This window comes from Indicator indicator, chromosome 6 (genome assembly GCF_027791375.1).
Source record: "Indicator indicator isolate 239-I01 chromosome 6, UM_Iind_1.1, whole genome shotgun sequence".
In the NCBI taxonomy this organism is placed as follows: Eukaryota; Metazoa; Chordata; class Aves; order Piciformes; family Indicatoridae; genus Indicator; species Indicator indicator.
This window is the reverse complement of record NC_072015.1, coordinates 9,206,532-9,229,292: the sequence shown is the minus strand read 5'-3', so window position 1 is coordinate 9,229,292 and position 22,761 is coordinate 9,206,532. Positions and strand designations below refer to the sequence as shown.

Below are 22,761 nucleotides of genomic sequence, written 5' to 3'. Positions count from 1 at the left end.
GGGTGAGGCCTTGAGTTGTGAGCTGCAGAGGAAAGGGAATACTCAAATGGCATAAGTTTGCTTCAGCCCTCCTGGCTGGTGCCGTGCTGGAAGAAGTGCCACAGGCTCTAGGCAGAGTGGCACATCCGTAATGAGCCTGAGACTGTAAGGCACAGTGTTGAGATATTTGCAGCAGGATGTCTTGGTAAGAGCAGGAATGCTAGATAACTTGTCTGAAATCAAACCAACTATTCTGGCTTTGGCATAATATGGATATGCATGAGAAGCAGGGTGTGGCAAACAAAACACATTAGTAACCTTGGTACTGAATAACTCCAGTCTCCTCTTTCTGCAGAAGCTGTTCCATAGTTTGAGTTTTTAGAGCATGCAAACAGTATTTGCTTAGTTTTAAGTTTCCCCCTTTGCTCTTCTCTCTTCACATCCCACTCCATAAGCGTTTGTACTTTGTGGAGCTTGCCCTTGCAGAAAGTGCAAATTAATTTTGGTTGTAAGCGTAGCATAAAGACTCTCAGTTATTGTGAACAGAATTGAATCACTTCACTACTTCAGTACTAAAATCAATGCCTGCATACAGTATTTTCTTGGTTCAGCAAGGCAGCCTGCTTACATACAGTAATTGGACTTGTGACAGGTAATTAAATGGCTTGTAAGGCCTTTAGGATGCTTGATTACACGAAGAGCACCACACTATTACATAGTAAATGAGGTGGCTAAGAACATTGGGTGTCTGTTGATTGGAGAGATAATAAAACTCTTACACTTCATTGGAGGGAGAGAAGCAAACAAAACCAAGACAAAAGACTATGAGCAGTGGTGACATAAAAAGGGAGCATGAAAAGAATAGGAGAATGTACTTAGAAACTGGGTTGCCTTGGTTATTTTAAGTCAATCATGCTTACACAGACTGTCAAGTCTTGACTGCTTCAGTATATCATTAAATAATGAACTTGTTCTTTGTGATCACAAAATTGATAAGACAGGCAAAATTATTCAGCAAGGGATAGAAGCTCTCCACAGAACTTACATATAATTAGGAAGCAGACTGATATTTCAAGAGATACTAAGCACATATATGGACATATTTTAAAGAATCCATATTAAATTATCAGAGGCTTAATCACAGTCCATGCTATTATTACACTGACTTGTACACACACAGCTTGATGTGTGCAGTTGCTCACCCATAATTACGGGACTAAACTGAGATGTGATAAGAAATCTAAAATGCTTCAACAATCTTAGGGGTACTTGTCAAAACAGATATTGCTTTACAAAGCAGGTTTGTAATACTTTTTTAAATAGTGGGAGACAGAAATGCCCCCTGTTCCTTTTCTGCATGGTTTTGTAGACAGCAGCCTCATCACTGGGAGAGGGAGAGAAGCAGAGAAGAGCCAGAAAGCTTTATGGTACCAACAGCATAAATCCAGACAAAGGAAGAAACATAGGTCAAGTGGAAAAGGTTCAACATGAACCTCCTTTTTCCTTTTCTACACAAAAATCTTTTTTGCTTAGGAAAAGGTAACCCTCTAAAAACACAAAGGTTATGCTACAGACAGAAACTCAACAGACAAGGTAATTTATGTAGCACATTTATGCACATTCATAGCATATCAGTGGTTTTAATACATATTGAGCTACATACAGAAGTATTTTATGGTGGATATAATAGAGCCAGCCAAAACTTCAAGCCAACATCTGTTACAAAGGCACAGCTACAAAAGCACAAGTCACACAGACATTTTTGTCTTTTTGCTATTCCAGGTATAACACTTGTTCATTTTGACAGACAGTTGTCAAAATTTTAGTGGTTACATACACAAGACTATATCTTTTACTTGGATAAGAGGTATTTTTCTCTATTTAAAAAAGCATTGCTTCTGAAGAAAGGACAGAACAAGAAAAGAAAGTTGCCAAAGGCTCCTATTTGAACCATGGATCATTCTTCTCACACAGTGCTTTTCTGAGAGGTTTAATCCAACTTGACATGAGTCTGGCAAGCCTCTGTTTACATTCCTCCCATACAGTTAATGGGAAACAAGACACAAACCATACAAGGCAATGTTTCTGTCTGTCTACCAGCACATTCTTCTAACCAATACTCACTTGCCTTGTATTCTCCACCCAAAGTCTTCCATGGTGGTAACCCATGCAGCTTCAGGAGCTCCTCATTAGCCACTCAAGTAGAAACAGGCTGCTTCTGTGTTCTGCCTGGGAATGAGCAACCTGAGGTGTGGGTTTTCATTGTCTAGAACCAAAGGCGTACAACCAGGAATTTTGGTCTAATGCCAAAGGTGGCAAAAAGAATGCCTGCTCCACACAGCTTGGGGTTGGGACGTAGGTTTGAGTGATGGTGTATCAAAGCCAGCCATTTAAGGCTCAAGTTAACAGTGTTCTCTTCAGAAATGAAGTGCCATCAGATGGTTTTGTATATTGAGGGGACATTCAGGAACATTTTCCCTCCCTTGATATATATTGTACAGAAGGAACTCTTGGAGGACACAGTATTTTGGATCTCTAAAATGTTCATGAATGGCTCTGTGATAGCACCAACTGGCTGGCAAGGGGTTTGTATATTTTATTTCATACCTCAGTAGCAATTTATTAAAAGGCTAAGAGAAGGTACACATGCAGGCTGCCATACTTTCAGTAAGACTGTGATTTTCCAAGCAGTGTAGGAATGTTAGTTAGAATTGAAAAGCCAGAGCGATGTCTGTATTCTGTTTTAGGTATCTGCCCTTTTTTTGGCATAGAAAGGAAGATCAAAGTTGAACGTGTAGCATCTCAGATGATGAGCATGAGTAAGACCTGTCTTAACTTTTCGGATGCCAGGTGGATTTGGAAAAACTGGTACGTAGGGGGTAAAAATAATTTAACAAGGTGCTTCTGTTTCTTCTAAATTAAAAAGTAGGAAGTAAAGCAAACCATTATATTATCTCTTGCTGATGTTTGTCAGAACAATATCATACTTTACAGGTTGGCAACATTCCTGTGTTCAGAACTGCCATTCTACATGCCCGATGATTTTTTTCCCCCCCTGTACTACTATTCTGATTTTCCCTGTGGGCTTGTACAGCTCGTTTGTTCTTGAGGTAGAGCAATATGGTCCTCTGTCATAAGCTATGTAGAGTGATAACAGGAAGAGTACCTGTGCATTTTGGCTTCGGGTTTGACTGCTATTTGGGATGAGTATGTCAGGGAATTTTAGTCTACAGACAAGTGTTTTTCCCTTGATAATAGATAAATGATGCTTTGAGACAGCTGTCAAATTGGGGAAAAAAGCAGTGATCTCTCAAAGCCTGTCTATAAAAAGACATCTGCTTTTTGGTTTTCAGCATGCCTTGTTCTACCTGGTTTTGCCTTCACTTCTTTTGGGGAAGAAACAACAGATGGTAGTGTTATCACATGTCTTTAGCACGCTCAAAAAAGATATACCTACCAGTAAACAGGGCAGATCTGTGGATCCTCCCTCTTATATTTTTGTGCACAAGAGACAGTTAACAATGTCAACATTTACTTGATTGTCAGTAGATGTGAGTTAACACCTTTCCTAGCTCTTCCTTGACTTTATTTTCAGTAGGGGACAGTGTACTCCACCAAGAGAGCAACTGGATGTAGGATTACAAGGGAGTTGAAGCACTGTTGCTTTTAACAACTTAAAGTGGTTAGCATCAGCTCCAGGAAAAGATCAAAGTTTTAGTTGAAATTCTAGTAGAAATGAGATAGACAATCTATCTTGATGAAAAAAAATGTGCTTTATGAGAGTGGAAGCATCCCATAGACGTATTGATATCCTCTACTTTTCATTCATCTGCAAAGGTTTTGCTGGCACTGCAAATCTCTGAATGTTGTATCACACAGACAGTATGTTCACAGAGTCAAGCTGTACCATTTGTGTTTTGACTCCTTCTGAACTGCAGCTTTGTGATGTTGCTTTGACCATGCAGAGCACAGCACTGTGGAATAATTAATCAGATGAACACCTGAATATAAGCCAAGAAAATGCTGAAGGTTGTTGTAATATGAGCCAAATCCCTAAATATAGGCAAAGAAGTCAGTTCTCAGTTTGAGAAGTGTTGGAGAGAGTTGTCACAAAATAGCTCCATGGAGTCTTCACCTCAGAACGGTAACATTAATTCCAGTCTTGTTGGTAAGGTAGATACCTAGTCAACTGATGATAAAGTGTAAATATAAGGTTGTTACTGATTTGTTCTTGTAATGTTACATACAGTAATGTCAAAAGTATACCTGCACTTCATTCATGCATGACAGGGATACCTGTGTGTATGCTTATATACACACATATATGCAAGTATAGATACAAATACCATGCGGTCATGATATTTGTTTATCAGGTACATCAAATACAGGTTATTCCTCCCCAGGGAGGAAAATGTCCATAGGGTCATTGAGTTGGGTTATTCCTGAAGCTTCGGACTGCATAATCCATACTCTAAGCATTTTTCAGAGAGCATTTTGTTGTACAGAACATCACAACTCTGTTAATTTATGAGACTTTGTGAGATTCCTTAGAGCTCCATGGGTGCTGTCAAACATGTTGGGTCTGTAGTCAAATAAGCACACAAATAAAATGGTAGGTTCAGTGTAAACATGACTGAGGAGTTCTTAAGTGTATAACTTGCTTTATCAAAACAATAAAAATCTGGTGTCATGGATTGAGTTGAATCTACTGCTGTTATTCATACCATGCTACAGTCATGCCAGCTTAAAAGATGAAAGTGATAACTGGAGCAAAGTATTATGGGGCTCGAGGTTCAGATTGCAACATGGGCGGCTACCTGTTCTGGTTGCTGCTTCTGGGTTTCGGGTTCTTGGGTGTTGGTTCTTTTCTGCAGGCATGACAGCAGAACAGGTAGGAGTTGGGTACCTGTGGGGTTTGGTTTTCTGTTTTATGCTGTTTTTTTTTTTCCCCTGTATTTCACTGTACTTCTTCTGCAAATAGGCTAAGCTAAGGTAATAATGCATTGTATTATTAAATTATTAGCTAAGGTAATTATGCATCGTGATTATGATATATTAGACTCTTATCTCTTTATCTCAGCCCTGAGTTGTCTGTGTTACTTTTCCCCTCACTTTTGTGTTGGGAGAGCAGGCAGGTTAGCCCTTGCACTAAACCATTCCACCTGGCATCTCTAATTTTATGGTAAAAAAGACTATAACAAGATAATGTTTTGTGATTGCCCCACTGCTGTGATACCTGCTTTTGGAAGAGCAGCATTGTAATTCTCTGGGAATAGAATAAAGCTGTGAAGAATATAGTGAGCAAAAGATTATGTTGCTTCTGGAAAGTGCTGCATAAAAATCACAGAATCACAGTATGGTGGGGGTTGGAAGGGACCCCTGGAGATCATGTAGTACAGTCCAACAGAGCAGGTTGCCCAGGATCCTGTCCAGGTGGGTTTTGAATCGCTCCAGAGAAGGAGACACCACAGCCTCCCTGGACAGCCAGGTCAGGTGCTCTGTCATCCTCAAAGGAAAGAAAGAAGTTTTTCCTCAGCTGAGGAAACGCTTGAGCTTCAGACACTGTAATCCATATTCTAAGCATCTTACAGAGAGCACTTTGTTGTATAGAACATTACAAGTCTGATCCACCTCTGTTCATTTGTGAGATTCCTTAGACCTCCGAGAGTACACTGTCAAACAGGTTGGGTTTGTAATGAAATAATCGAGTCCTTCCACAGGCAAAATCAGGCTGAAGAGGCCAAAAAGTAATAGGTCTTCCAAACAAATTTGTACATGTCATCAAGGGAAATTTTAAGGAAGATGGAAAGAACCCAAGCTATCAGACTGTATCTTCAAATAAAGACAAACGGGAGCTCTGCTGAAAACGTACTTTAAAATGCTGATGAAATTAGTCAACAGTTGTTATGATAGACCAGCCTGACTTTAGACTAGTTTAAAACACAGTGTCTAAAACAGACACTATTTTAGGCTATTATGTAGCAAGGTAAAATGTGTAAAGAATGTGCCCATAATATTTTTGAGGATTAACGGTGCATTGTTTTAAGAAAAGGTTTAACCTTCTTGTAAAATTTAGAACATTTCAGAAGCTGTCCTGGTATCTTCATCTCATCCTTGCCAAGATACTTATAACTTTACAAAAAATTAAGGGGCTTTAAAAAATTTACTGATATTTCAAACAGAACAGTGGCATTTTCAGTATAATTAAAAACGCCCCTGTGAATCTTGACATATGCACACTGCCTGGTGTCATCTTTTTTGGGGGGTTTGCTTTTTTATTTAGTGTCATTAGAAAAACCCCATAAATTCTTGCTAAAACTTTATCATGTTAATGGTTCTCCCAAGGATTTCTGACTATGAAATCTTCTGTTTCACTTGTAGGTGAAATCCAGCTGGGGATGCAGGTTTCCCTCTAGCCTCTACGTCTGCACATCCCAGTGCTGGGCAGGGAATGTAGCCCAGAGTGAGAGCTGAGCTGGAACTGTCCACAGCTGTCATGTTAATCAGGAGCCATTGATCATGCCCCCATTTCTGTATGTCACTTAGCAGAATAAACCACTCATAACCTTAAATAAGGAACATGTACATTGAACTTGTTATGTTAAATGATAGAGGATTTTTACAAAGGCATGTAGTACCTAAAACAAGGGATGATGGCTTCAGACTGGAAGAAGCTGGAGTTAGACATTAGGAAGAAATTCTTCCCCATGAGGGCAGTGAAGCTCTGGAACAGGTTGCCCAGAGCAGTTTTGGAGGCTCCAACCCTGGAAGTGTTCAAATCCATGTTGGATGGGGCTTTGAGCAACCTGGTCTAGTAGGAACTGTCCCTGCTCATGGCAGGTGGACTGAACTAGATGATCTTAAAGGTCTCTTCCAACCCAAAACCATTCAATGATTCAATAATTTAAATATTGTTTTGTCTTTGCTTATATAACCATTTCCTCAGCATGAGGTGTATATAGCACTGTGTTTCCTGGCCAGTGTTCAAAAATGTCAATGCCTATACTTCCTGACATGGAAGCAATCAGATGATTATATTCTGGGGTAAGTAATCTGTGAGTTGTTAAAAATTTAACCTAGTTTCTGTTTCATAATAACTCAAAACCATTGTAGCAGTACTGCACAAGCCAGTCCTCTGGATTTGTATTTTTTTTCTTTCCAAAGGTTAATTACTGCTTGATTTAAAAAGCTTTGGAAACACTGATTCACATCAGGTGCTTTTGGAAGAAAAAAATTAAGTGATTAGAAATCATGCCAGAAGAACAAACAAAACCCTTTTTTGACTTCTTGTGTAGGCTTCAATAAAGTGGCTGAGTTGTATTACAAATCATAAAAGACTGAGGCAAAGTTCAGAATGTACTTTTTCAAAAATCAGGAGCTGTAAAGTCTGGCTTTTGGGAAGTATTAATGTGGTCTGTATTTTTGCCTCTGTAAGTGGTTGATGCAAATCACTGTAGGGATAATTTTTTTACCAATTGCATTTATAAGTATTTCAATATCTGATTGAGAGCATATCCATCTATTTGTCATAAATTGTACACATATAGACTGTCCAAAGCCACACTAGCTGTGGTTTGAATCTGCTGTTTACAATGAAAACCCAGGGCTGAGTTCTGTTCACAAAAAAGCAAGTTACTGTGTGTCAGCTGTTTCACTGCAACTGTTTATATGCAGCTCTAGAGCCCTCAGCACAAGGATAACATGGACCTGTTCGAGTGGTTCCAGAGAAAGCCACAAAAGTGATTTGAGGGCTGGAACACCCCTCCTGCAAGGACAGGCTGAGAGAGTTGTTCGGCTCACAGAAGGATGCAGAGAGACCTTATTGCAGACTTTCAGTACTTAAAAGGGGCCTACAGCAAAGATGGGGACAGACGTTTTAGCAGGGCCTGTTGTGACAGGACAAGGGGTGGTTGGTTTAAACTTATAGAGGGGAGATTTAGACTACATACTAGGAAGACTTTTTCACAATGAGGGTGGTGAAACACTGACACAGGTTGCCCAGGAAGATGGTAGATACCACGTCCCTGGAAACATTGAAGGCCAGGTTGGATGGGGCTCTGAGAAATCTATCTAGTTGAAGATGTCCTAGCTTACTGCAGGGAGGTTGAACTAGATGATCTTTAAAGGTCCCTTCCCACTTCAAGTATTCTATGATTGTATGTTACAAAAGACAATACTTTAAAAATACAAGCTTTACCATAAAAGGTGGTCTAAGATAAGCTAAAAGATCAACACAACTGTAAGATGATGCAGAGTGTGGGCTTTACTCGGAGGAGTCTAACACAGTTTCTGTCCTTGATTTTTTTCAGAATGGCAGAGAGTCATGGTTTGATGGAGAGACTGGAGAAAGCAGTGACCCGGCTTGAATCGTTGTTTTCAGATTCACACAGATCTGGTGGAATGGAGTGTGATGCTATCAATGGAGTCAATGGGAGTAAGTCCATTTTTTTGAAGTACTGTCTCTCTGTTACGACAGAGCACATGTTTGTCTTCTGAGGGGGATTGCAATCCCATTCCTTTGAAATCCATACTAAAATAAAGTAGTATTTTAAAAAATTATTTTATAAATGTCATGTGACAAGCTTAATTGTATGCATCAGAGCCTAGAAAAGTCAGGATTTGACTAATCTCTTCAATATCCTGGCCATATTTTAAACTTTATCACTTAGCATTTATATTGTTGTAGGTGATTCACCAGCTGAAAATGTCTGCTCAAGCCCAATTAGCAGAAGAAATGAGACATTCCCAAAATTTACAGCATAAATATTCCTAAAGAAGCCAGTAACACAAATATCAAGAGGTTTTGCCAGGTCTCTGAATTTCACAGTGCAGACCTACTTATTTACTATCTTTATAAGCATTTGCTGGCTAAGGGCTGCCACACATACATGGTCACCTTTTGTTATCTCTAGAGCTCTCCCTTCTCGAGTGGATCTCCAAGGCACAACATTGCAGAATACACCAAAAAAGTGTATCTTCATTTTTTCACATCTTATCACAAAATCATATTTTTTCACTCCATTTTTTTGTTGTTCCTGAAATTTACAGTGTCAATATATAAATGTGTCAGTTCTAATGCTGACTGAAGTGCCCTTTCCTTTCTCCACAGCTTGTTGTATCACCAAGAATCCCAACATAAATCCCTTCATTAGCTTCACATCCTTTGCTTTCTGTATTCCATGGCCCTTTCCAGCATTGTCCAGAGAAAAACACATCCCAGCATGGGCTTAGTTGCTGTAGAGAAGCTGCAGAACAAGCAGAAAGTTGCAGGCAACCTCCCTACTGACACTGAAGCAAGTCAGTGTGCGTCAGGTGCTTTATTGTCCCTGTATGCCAGCTGTTACCCACCAACACATGCAAGGGACCTTCCCCGCAGTCCCCATGTATGTCGTGGGCCTACACACTGGCAGCTGCTGTGGAGCAGCTGATTGAGAGCAACATGTTTCAATGGCAAGAAAGGAGCATCTTCCAGCAGGCTTCCACAGCAGATGAGTTAGGTAGTCACAGTAAGTTTACAGCCCACAGAAAACCTAGACAGCTAGTAAACCATAGCAAAGTCATGGAGAAACATGGCCTGTGTACAAACTGGCAAAGAAATCAATCACTGCTAGGAAATCTACATTTTAAAAATACAGGCTTCAATCCTATGGTGAATCCATTTAAGTGAATCTCTACATTAATCAATCCACAGCTCAGTATTGCAGAACCAGGGCTGCTTTCAGAACAGGAGATGAATGTGAGGTACTTCCATGAAAAGAGTTGTACCTTTGGCCTAACCTAAGAGCTCACTCAAGTGAAAATATTTGCCCCCCAGGGAAGCAGAGCCTGAAAAACCCAATATATCCCTAGAAGTACCCAAATGACAAACCTTGTTGGAGTGAGACTATAAACCACACCTACTAGGAGACTTCAGTAAGAAGTTCAGCTGAGCAGCCCCATGCGACACTTGCCAGCCTGCACCACATCCCCAGGCAGAAGCGTCTCACGTGGGGACTGATGCAGTTAGAAAGACTGTACTGGTTCTTCACTTTGAGAGACTGATACACATACAATGTCACAAACATCATGTTACTGTGCTTCTGCAGAGGTTCACATAACCTCCACAGCAGCTGCAGAGCTGGCAGTCTTACAGAACATGTCTCTTTTTCTCCTTTAAAAGTGACCTTTAAAAGTATGGCCTTTTTTAAGTCTCTAGTGGAAATGGAGATATATTGCTTCCTTCTACCATGATCCCCTCCTCTAAAAGGCCATACCATAAGTAGAATTATTACAAAAAATAACTTTGACTTTTCAATTAATACTTTTTTTTTCAGCAGCAACAAAATAATGAGGAGGATGGGAGAACTGTACCTTTACTGTTTGCCTAAATGGCATTGTAACAGCAGGATCACAAACAAATCATTCAATTGCTTTGCACAGCCCACAGCAAATTCTAGTAAATGCTCCTGGGAGTAAGCTGTATTGAACAGTAAAAAATAGCACAGTTGCTTTCTAGTTTTTCACAGGACAATTGCCATTTGGTGAATTGCTATTTAAAACTCTGCTCTAAAGTAAAAGGTTACAATGACTCTCTTGGAGACATACACGTATTTTTGACAAAGAACATAAATGGGCTTTGGAAAGCATCTCCACAACTAAACCCTTTTGTACACCAGGTCATTTGAAGGGTTTACATGCAAACACTTAATATGGAAGAACGCCCAGAAATTCCTCAAAATTAAAGGTGAGTGACATCAAGAAGACAAAACAAGCCTTGAAATCTCACCTAGCTGACTAACAACTTTTTTTTTCCACACAGGCTATTGCAAATTCCAATTGCCAGAGCCTTTCTTTTTTCTGTCAAGGAGCCAGATGACTCTTGTGGAATAAAGAGGGCTTTCAAGATTATGAATTTGGACACAATTGTCATATAGCATGAAAAGGTTAAAGAAACTCCCTGGGGATAGCCCGGTACCTCTTCAGAGCAGTCTTCAGTCTTCCTTAATGAGGGAAAGAGGCTGGGAAGAATTTTAACCTTGGTCTCTCAGATCCTACAGATGCCATAAATACACACATGCGTCACTCATGCTGGACCTGGCAAAGGTTCTGAGACATGAGGATATATGAGGGAGTAAAGGGAGGACTGGAAAGCATCCAAGGAAAGATTACTTTTGCTGTTTTAAAAGATGCTATGCAAAGCCATTTAGAAGCCAAGCACATAAGAAAGGGTCTCATCTTCATTTTCCAGTTGTCCACTCCATCAAGAAACTGCGGTGTATACCATGTAGAAATTAGCATTTTTATTCCCCAGTTAGAGCATCTAGTATATATGTAGTCAATGGGATATGTCATCTAGAAGACTCATTTGGGCCTTCTTTATCCAGTAACAGTTTTACAAGGTCAGATAACAAAATAAGGAGAAACCTACCATTTTAAGACAATCATGTTTATCAGCAACCAAGGCCATGTTGGATGGGGCTTTGAGCAGCCTTGTCTAGTGGAAGGTGTCCTTGTCCATGGCAGGGGGGTGGACTAGGTGATCTTTAAGGTCATTTCCAACCCAAACCATTCTGTGATTTCAGGCCTTTGAAGAACTGAGAAACGCTGATTTTAGCACCTGCTATTTTAAGACAAAAGAGGGTTCCTACTGCGTTACACATATGTCACCATTTAAGGTTTCACGGCAAAACCCCCACATGACAGAATTTGGATTACCCCCTCTTCTGCACCCTCAGGGAAAAGACAGGCAGAGGAAGTAAGGGGTAAACAAAAGGGTTTGCATGGAATTGGAAGTTAGGAAAGTAATTTTAACAGATAATAAAACGTATTAATGGAAAAGGGACATACAGAGAGATTGAGGGAAGGGATATATACAGAGATACACAAAACCTGATCTCGGATGGCAATGGATTCCCCCACAACACGTGGATGCAGGCCTGGCCATGCTGAGGGTTCCAGTAACCAGCTCTCTGCTAGGCAGGAAGGTGAAAACAAGAGAGCGAAGGAACTTCCTATCCCCTTAAACAGAGGATGGGCAGGAAAAGGGAGGGAGTAACATGACCTGGTGACCTCACTGGGGTTCTAGGGTCCACCTGCCCACCTGTTAACCCTTAAACTACAACAACAGTAAATCCTCTTCATGTTCCTACCCCTGTTCTGCCAAGAATAATTTGGTTTTCTTCTTTCTAGTGAGAAGTCATTATGCATGCTTTTCCACTGATTTCACAAATCCATGAGCACAGCAGGAGCTAAGTTACAGCAATTTCCTCTGTTTCTATGGTATTTCTCCTCCATCTGCTACAAATGAATGTCCTATGCATTATGTACTTTATGTACCCATTATAATGCCTTGCTCTTCTTCTGTAGGCATAGCACCATATGTCGAAGCCTTTGATAGGCTGCTGAATGGAAGTGTTGCTGAATTTCTCAGATACAGCAAAATTCTTGAAGGTGATGTGAAGACACATGTAAGTATTTACTCAAATTGTTTCCCTATAATATAAATTGGAATCTGTGTGATCAGCTTTGATTCCTGACTAGAGGAGAATTTTAATAGCAGCACTTTAATCTTAGTTCTTGTAGTGCTAATAACCAGCATAACACACTGGGGACATTTGGTTCAGGAAGGGCAAAATGCTGTATGGATTCATAGGAAGAGACTCTTCCCCTCTACAGCACCAAAGGCTGAAGACCATCATATGCAAGAGATAGAAATATTCTCAGCTGGAATATTTTGTGGCCAGAAAAATAAGCAGTCCTACAAGCTACTGGGATTTACACTGCAAGGCCAGCATAAATAGTGACAGCCAAAGTAACCTGTCTACTCACAGAGCAAGAGCTCTGGGATTATTCTGTGAACTCTTTTCTTTGTGGTGCTACATGTTCTTGTTGGTAGGGTAGAGTTTCTGACCTAGTTAGGCCTAGAAAATTGGAGGGAGGAAGGAGATAAGGGAGTTCTAAAGGATCTTTGTGTTTCTAAGGAAGTGCTGCGCTGCCTTTTTATTTGAAAAAGCCTTTTCACCTTAACAGTTATACTGTAAGATTCAATATATGTACTTTGTTCTTGAAAAAAAATGAGGAAAAATTAACACACCAGGGGTGGGGGAGAATTATCAACCTAACTGAGCAGAGAATTGCTTCCTGGAAAGGATTGGTTCTAGCTTTGGTCATTACATTCATTAGACACCATTATTTTGCAGCTGATTTCTCAATAGTCTAGATCTGAGAGAATCAGAAATAGCTTTAGTACCAACACTAAGCATGGAAAAAAATTGCATTTAACATTCTAACTGACTAAAACCTTTTTAGTGTACACTATCTGTAGATGTTGCAATCAGTAAGTATATTACTATATGCATTTGCCACTATTTGATACTCATAATTGACTCCATGTAAAAGATTATCAATAATTTATCTGCTGAGTTTGTGGATAATCCCTAGCATATTGTTGATGATAGTGTAATGCAAACCATGATAAGGAGTATTTGTTTGGACTGTGTGATTAGACAAGCAACTTTCCCTTACATAAAGAAATGAGTACTTCTGATAGCAGCCTACTAAATACTCTGAAATCTTAGATTCTGAATTTACAACATGAAGCAGACTGTGGTTGCCTTATGCTTATGCTTATCACTGAAGCAACATCTGTGCTTTACCTTAACAAGTGGAACAAGGAGTATTTTTCTTCTGGGTGTCTTATAGGCCATGTGTCCTCTGCATTATACTTGCAGCTGCTGTCTCTTTCACATAATGAGCTGAAGGGGAGGTTGTATTTTATTTCAAAAAACACCTGTTGCCTAGAAAAACCTCACATACCTGACTGACCAGAATGGTAATATGAGAGAAAGAAAGACTTCATATTATGGTAAAGAAATGAGGCATTTAACATGATGGTTTCTGTGCTGATTGTTGTAAGGGTTGTGTGGGTTTTATTTCTGGCAAAAGGAAGAACACGGCCATAAGTAGTATCTGCTGGGGAGCCCCGGTCGTGTTTTGTCAGCATGATGGCCTCTTAAATACTCTATTGAAAGAGAAGGAAATAAAAAAAGAGAACTAACTGCTAGCTGCTGGCTCTGTTAAACATAGCAGCATGGTGGATTTAACAAAGATGAGTTTATCAAGGAAGAGTTCTGCTTAGACTCAATCTTGAGAGCAGCTTGTTTCTCATTCAAATTACAGAACATGCAGAGGTGAATCTCTGATGTCAACTACATTAAAGAAATGCTCTTTTAAAAGACAGAGAGAAGGGTTTGGTTTCTACTTTGTTTAAAACAAAAGATCATAAATGGCTAAGACAAGATCATTTTCCTGTTGCTGTAGAATAAAGCTCCAGTGATTATATGGATATTTGCATGAAATATAAAGTTCCCTGCAGTCACAGATTTTGTGAAACCACTTTCTGCTGTCCATGACATAACTTTATAACATGTGGTGTCAGTGAAAATGTGAGTATGGCCAGGACTGCTGCCAACCACTCTCTTTGGCCTGACATACCAGTGTCTTGGAGGCTGTCACCAACTTTTACAGGTTATAACAGACCTGTAGCTGATTCACCATGTGTGCCAACACTGAGTCATTCTTATGTCAGAATGAGAGACCTTCAAAAGTAGTATAAAACAGACCGTGGGTTAAGTGTAGACAGATCTCTTATGCCCAGCAGACAGGATAGCACTGGCTGATAGCAGACCACAGAGACATAAGTCCCATCACTTTGCCCTACAGAAAACGTGTTGTGGATGACAAAGAACTGCCTGTGGAAGACATGGTCTGCCTTCAGATTGTGTCCCAGTGAGGAAGCTGGTCAAGCAAATTTGATATGCTTCTCGCCCTGTCAAAGCAAAGCCAAGCCAGCCAAAGCAAAGGCCGAGAAGCAGGTTTTTGTGATGTGTTTATTATGAACTTCTTCATGTTGTTTATGTTTATGTGATATCCCAAGTGGCAGAACACTATGGCTTGAGTTTGAGTGATGTACCTGATGAGACATAATGATAAGAAGAGAATGTACTAGTTCTACAAGAGAAGAACAGATAACATAAATTTTCCATATTGTGGTATTTTAAGTGGTACACAGCAGAGCAGAATCACAACCTTCCTGTCAAATACATTAAGCAATACTTGCCTCTTTTTTTACTGTTTATTTGAAAAAGTCTTTTAATCGCTCAACCCCACTAGCTGAAAGAACAGGTTGTCTTGAATGATTCAGTTATGTTCCCTCTTCTCTCATCCAAGCTTTTTAGGTTGGAAAGGAAAACTAGAAATATGGATGCCTTTTTCTTCCTCACTTCCATCAACTTCCAACTGCTGAAATGCAGAGCTCAGACACAAAACTGATTACGCTTTGGGTTTGGAGCATTCAGAAATACAAAGGCTGTTGGTTAACCTTTTACCTACTGGGGGAGAGTTTAGATAAAAATCATTACTACTCAAACAAGATGGCAGGAAGCAGCAATTCACAGCATGCTACCCAGTCTGCAGAGGCTCTCTGTGTGCATACACTCGTTTGTTATCATCATGAGCAGGGGAAACCATGTTCACCCCACAAACATTGTTCAAGTACACATATCCACAAAGTTTCTTTTCTTTATCTGTTACATGAAAGCAAAGACATTCTCCTCTCCTCCTTCCAAGCATACTCCATGTAAATACAGACAGATAACTGAAAGCAGTTAAGAGATATGCATACATTTTGCAAAGTGCAGCTCCAGTTTGGTCTATGAATGAAGTTAAAAAATCCCAGCTTCATCATTTTTGCCAAAGAGTAGTTATCACACTTCAAATAGCTGTATCTTGTATTGTCTTGTGAGACTTGTTGAATTAATCAATGACTTTCATAGCCTTGAACTTTGAACAGGTTGTGTTGCTGTCTGTGATATACCAAAACCCACTCTTGCACTTTATTTTACCTAATCTAAACACAGGCTATCAAAGCCATTATTTGACTGATTCCTCATTAACAAGGCAATTTGCTTACCGGGCAACAGAATGCACAAGTGTACACTCGTGTTCATCTTTTGTGCCCAGGGGCTGTGCAGTTTTAGGCATTGTGTTGAAAGTTGAATTAGAGCTCAGAGAGGAGGATGATGTCAGCATGCCCAAAGAGAAGCTTGTTGTCAGCCTGCCTTTGCATTTCTGTTATAGATATTTTCTGCCACATGAAGTAAACACCAAACCAAGTAGCTACCACAGAACTGGGAATACCAGAATACATTAAAAAGAATAAAAAGACAATTTCTTTTCAGAGCATACACAATGTGCTCAGCTGAAAGAGACCAAATGTAGAAAACAGTATTACTATCCACTAAAAGTGAAAAAAAAATAAAATCATCAGTGAGTCAAAAATAACTATGGCTATCTATCAATATTAAAGTTACTTTTGTAATGCTAATCCAGCTCTATTTCTCACCTCGTATGTGTGCTGCAAGGTACTGAATAACATAAGTAATAAAGAATTTTCACTTCAATATGCCAGGAAAGACAGAAAAGCAATATACACCATGTAGCAAAGTGGCCAATCCAAAACCAGTGCCAATTTCAGGAGCTTTACAGTTTTTGATTGCTCTGTTCCAAAGGACAACTTCACTTGTGTCCTAGGGATTGGCTCTGTCTTTCAAAACAAGCAGGATTTATTGTGGCAGGTTGCAGTGATATGCAGACATGGTTGCATCTGACACCTGGTTGGGAATAAAGATGGCTCCTGAGCATGAAGAACCTGTCCTTTGTAAGCCAAGACCCACAGCCTCTGAAAGTGTGGGAGTTTTTCCATTACTTTTGATGGGAGGTGGATCAGGCTGCTTGTTCATTGACACTGGCAGTGCAGTAAATACCATTTGCTTTTCTTCTTATTTAAAAAGGCAAGGAAGCGACAAAAGTCAAACTCTATTGAAAAATTGATGCCATGGTAGGCAATAGTGGGCATTTAGTTGTGTACCACTGGCATGGGAAACATGCACTTGCCAATATAGGGTGGTAGGAATACATAATGAGAATGTTTCATATGGTATTGCCTCAGTCAGAAACATAAGAAACAGAAGCACAACATAAGAAACAGAAGCACAACATAAGAAACAGAAGTCATCAACCTGGACATGTTTTCATGGCATTTCTTTGCATGTAGAGTAGTTTCTAACTAAAGCCAGAAATAGATCTGTTGATTTCAAAGTAGTACAGTGGATCAGGCACCATTTTTTGGGTAAGTTCCCTAAAAACAGGGACTACATCTGTAATGCGGTTACCCAGTACAATGGGATTTTCTGATTGCCAAAGAAAAAGGAATCAGTGGGAAACTGTCCTGGGTTAACACAGCCTACACAGACAGGAGGGACACAAACCCACCAAACCAAAAAACCCAAACCCTCTGGGTTGAGATAGAAAGTTTACTGAGATCATACACTATACAGTTACCTGAGCAAAAACAGAAGCATCAGCAGAAGCCAGCGATAAAACGGTTCCCCCCTCCCAAGCACTCAGCAGCCAGCAAAGCAGAAAACCAACATCCCAAACCCAGAAAACAATCTGCAACCAGAACAGGAAGCCTCTCATGTTACAATCTGAACTTCAAGCCCCATGGTACTTTGCTCCAGCCAGCACTTTGATTTTGAAGCTGGCATGACAGCAGGGTGGGATCGAATATACCCATCAGCAGATTCAACTCAACACATGACAGAAACCTTATATGCAATGGCAAATCAAGGAAAACTCTGCCATGTTTGCCCAAGAAAATGTTAGAAGATAACTTACTCATGTAAAAAACTTCCAGTAGTGAAGGGGTCTTTAATTGACCAGATGAATTCAGGATAATATGCAGTGTTCAAACTAGATTTAAGGTCCATGTTTTATCAATTAATTTAATTTCCTTTAATTAATGATTGGAGCAATTAATCGAGGTATGCGTTATATTTCACTTATTTGAAGTCTAGCTAAGTTTGCTGTCCTCCAAACAATTTTCATTGAAGCCATTTTAGAGTAAATTTGAGTCTACTTTCAGGAAAACTGGTTTTCAGCAGGGGGTTCCAGAAGTAGTGTATAGACCTAGAAGCATTAAGTGTCTCACAGGCTGAAAACCACTGCATCCAGCTGAGCAAAAATCCTAAGGTGAAAAACTATTGTGGTTAAATTATCCAGCTAAATGACAGGTAGCTTCAGTGTATGGACCAGCTGCACTCACAGCCACCAATACAGTGTGAGAGGGTCTCAGTGAGCCTGTTGCACAGTCATGGTGCAGGACACTTGTGAGCGTAAAGTGAAGAGAGGCTTATTAGGGAGAATTGGAGACATGGAGTTGGCACAGATACAAGTTCCATGAGGAAGCCTTGAAAGAGTAATCAGACTTAGAATCACACTTGGAGTTGGAAGAGACCTTCAAGTTCCAACCCCCTTCCATGGGCAGGGACATCTCCTACTAGACCAGGCTGCTCAAGGTTCCATCCACCTTGGCTTTGAACACTTCTAGGGCTGGAGCCTTCAAAGCTTCTCTGGGCAACCTTATGGTAAAGAATTTCTTTCCTAATGTCTAATCTAAATCTAACTTCTTCTAGTTTGAAGTCAGTACTCATTGTCCTGTCACAATGTGCCTTTGTGAAAAGTCCCTCTCCAGCAATCCTGTAGGTCCCCTTCAAATTCTGGAAGGTTTCTATAAGGTCTCCCTGGAGCCTTCTCCAGGCTGAACAAACCCAACTCTCTCAGCCTGTATTCATAGAAATTTATGTTCTCTCTGATTCAAAGCAGTCCAGGACTAGAAGAGCATTCATAGGTGGTAGTCAGCTCAGGAACTCAGCCTTGGGACAGTGCGGTCTGTGGATCACTGGCAAATTAAACTCTCAGGAAAACCAAGAGAGAGGAATGGAGAGACAGTATCCCTGCTTTTGTCATCACTATGAACCTCCTGTGATGGAAAACTCTTTACCAGCATCCAGTGCTCATGGTTCTTATTTCTCTGGAAAAGAATTATGATTTTTCAAGTTAGAGTAGTAACGTTATTTAGGCCCATTTATTTCAAGATGAGAAGTACACATCCATGAATGTCCAGGTTTGGGGTTTTGTGTTTGTGGGGTTTTATGTTTGTTGGTGGGGTTTCTTGTTTGTTTGGTTTTTTGTTGTGGTTGTGGTTGGTTTGTTTTGGTTTTTGGGGGGGGAGGGTGTTACTTTTTTTTTGTTTTGTTTTGGGACACATCTCTGATGTGTGGTTGATATAATTGGTTGCTGCTGGTTACAAGCAAGTCTTTTATTAATTTCTAGCATGTGCACACTCTTTTCACTGAGCCTGCTTCCCCATCCCTGAGCTGCTTTTATCTTGCTAGTTGGTGGTTACAACTGTTTTGAGTGTATAGAAATGCTAGGCTTAGAAACTGAGAAGGCTGTTCGTTGTAGTCAGCAAAAAAAACAAACAATGAGCTCAGAATCTGGCTCTTCAGTCAGTTTCTAGTAAAAAGGCGTTCAATGAATAATGAGAATTAAGCCACAAGGGAAACCAATGTGCAGTTTGAATGTTGTTTTAAATAAGCTGGGAGTGCTGTCAGGAGTGATGAGGATAGAATGTGGCCACAAATGTGCATTGCCTCTTTTTATCCAGTATGAATGGCATGATCGATATGGCCAGGTTTCTGAATACTGAAGAGTCCATTAGGATAGATTAAACCATGTCACTGTCACTGATACCTTCTGTTAGTCTACTAATACCCATAAACTGAACTACGTATTTCCATAACTAATCTCAACTGTAAAGCAATTCAGTTTTTGCTGTTTTCTTCAGAAGTTTCATAATATGTTTTATTCTAAATCCCGGAGCTGTAATAAAAAATATTGGTTTTGGATCCTGAAGTAGATCTTTGAGGCTGAAATACTTCTTTTTTGTTGCTTTAATACATGTGCTGTTTAAGAGACCACATTACTGTGCACGTGGACAAACTACCTCACCTTTCAGACAGCCTTAGACTTCCTTTCCAAGTAAATATAGGCTTTTGGTATTTAGCACCTCTGAACAGGAAAGCATCATTCAGGTGGGAAGAAACCTTAAATACCATTACATTGTCACCTTTAAGCTTTCACTTCCTTCCACATTAGCACATTTTGGTTGAGATCTGGGATTCTTCCGAGGTGATAGAAGTGGAAGTTACAAGGAGGCAGATGCTGGCACTTTTAGCCTTTAAGCTGCTTCCACGGAGCTCAGTGGGACTACTTGCAGAATGAGGTGGGCAATGTCACCAGTTGTCCTGAAGCATGTGAGAGAACATACACAAAACCATTCAATAGGAGAGCCTGTTTATCCAGGCTTTCTCAAGATAGTGCAGCTTCTTAGAAATGAGCGGTTCCCCAGTTTTTATATCAGGGATTTTGATATTTCTCAGATACAGAAAGTCAAGAAATCAGCTCCTCAGTTAAAGTACTGCAACCTCTTTAATGTGTAGAGATATGCATCTGAAACTTCCTAAAACTTGTATTTGTTTAATCAGGGATACATGAACGACATCCTAAAGCCTATGAACTCTTAAAGCCTTTTCTGGTATTTTCTTAATATGGATTTGGACCTTCACTGAAAAGGGCTTCTGAGAGGATAGCTGGGGATAGAAAGTGAGACTGCTTAGCAGCAGGCCTCAGGGGCAGAAAAGCCCATCAAATAACTGTAGTGCCTGCAGCCAGTGCAGGCAAAAACATGTTTACACAGTTGATAATGAGAGCCTCAGGTCACTGAGATCTCGGGGGTTGCCTGATGTGCTGGTTTACAGCATTTGTTCCATGTAGGAAATGTAGGTTTGTCATTCCTCAGGGAAATGAGGTCTCTCCACAAATAAGTCTGACACAGACAACTGCAGTCTCCAAAGAATCAAGCTCGGATGTCCATGGGGAAAAAAATTGAGTCTTAAAAATGGTTAATCTTGATAACAGCCAAAGTTTGGGTTTTATCTATTGAATACATTTTATATGGTTGCTATTTAAGGACTAATGCATACATGGTGTAGCTCCATGCAATAGTCAAAACTGGAAGCTTTGGAAGTCTGTGACATTTCAGTGTACCACAATTTCTGCTCCTGATTGAAATCCTGAAGAGGCTTTCCTTTCATATTTCTCTGAGAAACTTGCTTGCTTTTGCAGGCAAGTGGGGATGAAGAGCTCCCTCAGGAAGGTTGAGGCTAACTTCCGTAAATGGCTGTGCATGCCTATCTACTCTCCCTAATACTGATTCCCCCAAAATTACAACTCTCATGGCATAACCTTTGACATGTGATACAAATTGTATTCCTGTAATGTCACTAGTTAAGTTTATTTTCCCTGGAAAATTGCATACTTTTCTGAGCTGTCATTCTTTTACAGTGTTTCAGGAGTCCTGGGGACAAAACTGGAGGCAGGTCAAAAGCAACTGATCACCATTTGCTGTTACTCAGACCCTAAAGCTTATAAAATACACTATGACAGACTGGTTATTAGAAGCTCCAGCCAACAGTGGTGGCCTAGTGTAGATTTCAGAGATGCATCCTCTGCACTGTAAAGAAGCCATTTGTTCTTACCATGTTTTTAGGTTTGTTCTTAAAATGTTTGGTTGTTTCAATCAGCAGTTTGTTTCTATCATTATCACTAATTATACATGATAAAGGCAGAACATAACAGCACAAATTCTGCAGAGGTGAACACCCAGTTTGTCCTGGTTTTGCTGTGACAGAATTATTGGCCCACCATGGGCTGCGTGCTGCTAGAAATTTTGAGTTAGCCAGGGCAGCTGACCTGTGTTGGCTACAGGTGAATCCCAGACCAGAAATGTCATGATGAGTATTAAGAAGAAAGTTTGCTGAGGAGAGGAGAGCCTGTTGCTGGAGCTTCCTGCTCACTGTCCTCCTTACCCTCATTATTCTGCTCCTCACTCTCCTCCTCTTCACCTTAGTACTCTTCCTTCTCTTGCTCTTGAGGACTGCTTTCTTGTTTAATGTGACTGTCCTAACTTTGCCTATATAGAGTATAACTTTATATACTCTATATAGGCATTGATGTCAATTATCTTGCTTCACTAAATCTATTTTAATTTCAACCCACAGGTTTTCTCTCCTATTCCTGATCCCCCTTCTCTGTTGGGGTCATCAAGTGACAGAGCAACTGCTTGAGTTTAGCCCCAGATATGGGCTAAATGTAGACCGATATCCAGTCCACAGATAAGCACTAGGGACTAGAAAATTAGGTGTTGCAATGTACCAATAGCATCTTTCATTTCTACTGATGTGGAGGCCTATAAATGTAAATCCAAGACTGTATGCTGTGCAACGAGACAGCTTTGAAATCTCCAGCAGGTGATACTCTTTGCAGAAGCCAACACACTACAATGTAAATGGAAAACTTGAATTCTTGAACAAGTTTAAAAAATTGTTCAAAAAAGAAGGGTATTGAAAACGAAACCCTCTTTAGTCTGTAAATAGAACACAGTAATGTGTGGACTATTTATTTTTGCACACAATTGTCAGTATTTTTCTATGTGGATCTTTTGGAATCCCTAACTGTCAATACACTACCTCTGGTTTTAGAACTTGCCATGTGGAAATTGAAATGAACGGAGTTGCAGATACCTGGCTGTTGTAAAAGATTCATAAAGAATTTGTGAATCTGGAAGACAAAAGCAGCCTGAGCTTTAGGGGAGCATCAGCTAGTCAAGAGCTTTTGTCTGGGCTTACTCTTCTTTTCTAGGGGGTTATTAGAGATGTTTTGGGAGAAGATGATCTACTGCATCATTTGGCATAATCAGTAACTGCAGTGGCCCTGTAGCCAAAAGCTTATAGCTCTTTGAAACAGTGACAAACAAAATAACTGACTGCTTCTGCTACCAAA

The 22,761-nt window shown here is 40.1% G+C and overlaps 1 protein-coding gene across 1 annotated transcript in view; it reads left to right on the top strand.

Annotated features, from left to right (window-relative positions):
- CAP2 (cyclase associated actin cytoskeleton regulatory protein 2) overlaps positions 1–22,761 on the top strand; it is a 74,321-nt gene that overhangs the window by 3,844 nt on the left and 47,716 nt on the right. The window contains exons 2-3 of the mRNA XM_054381558.1: positions 8,289–8,413; positions 12,325–12,425. Coding sequence (XP_054237533.1) covers positions 8,290–8,413; positions 12,325–12,425 — 225 coding nt within the window. The 5' untranslated portion in view covers position 8,289. The remainder of the gene's footprint in view (positions 1–8,288; positions 8,414–12,324; positions 12,426–22,761) is intronic.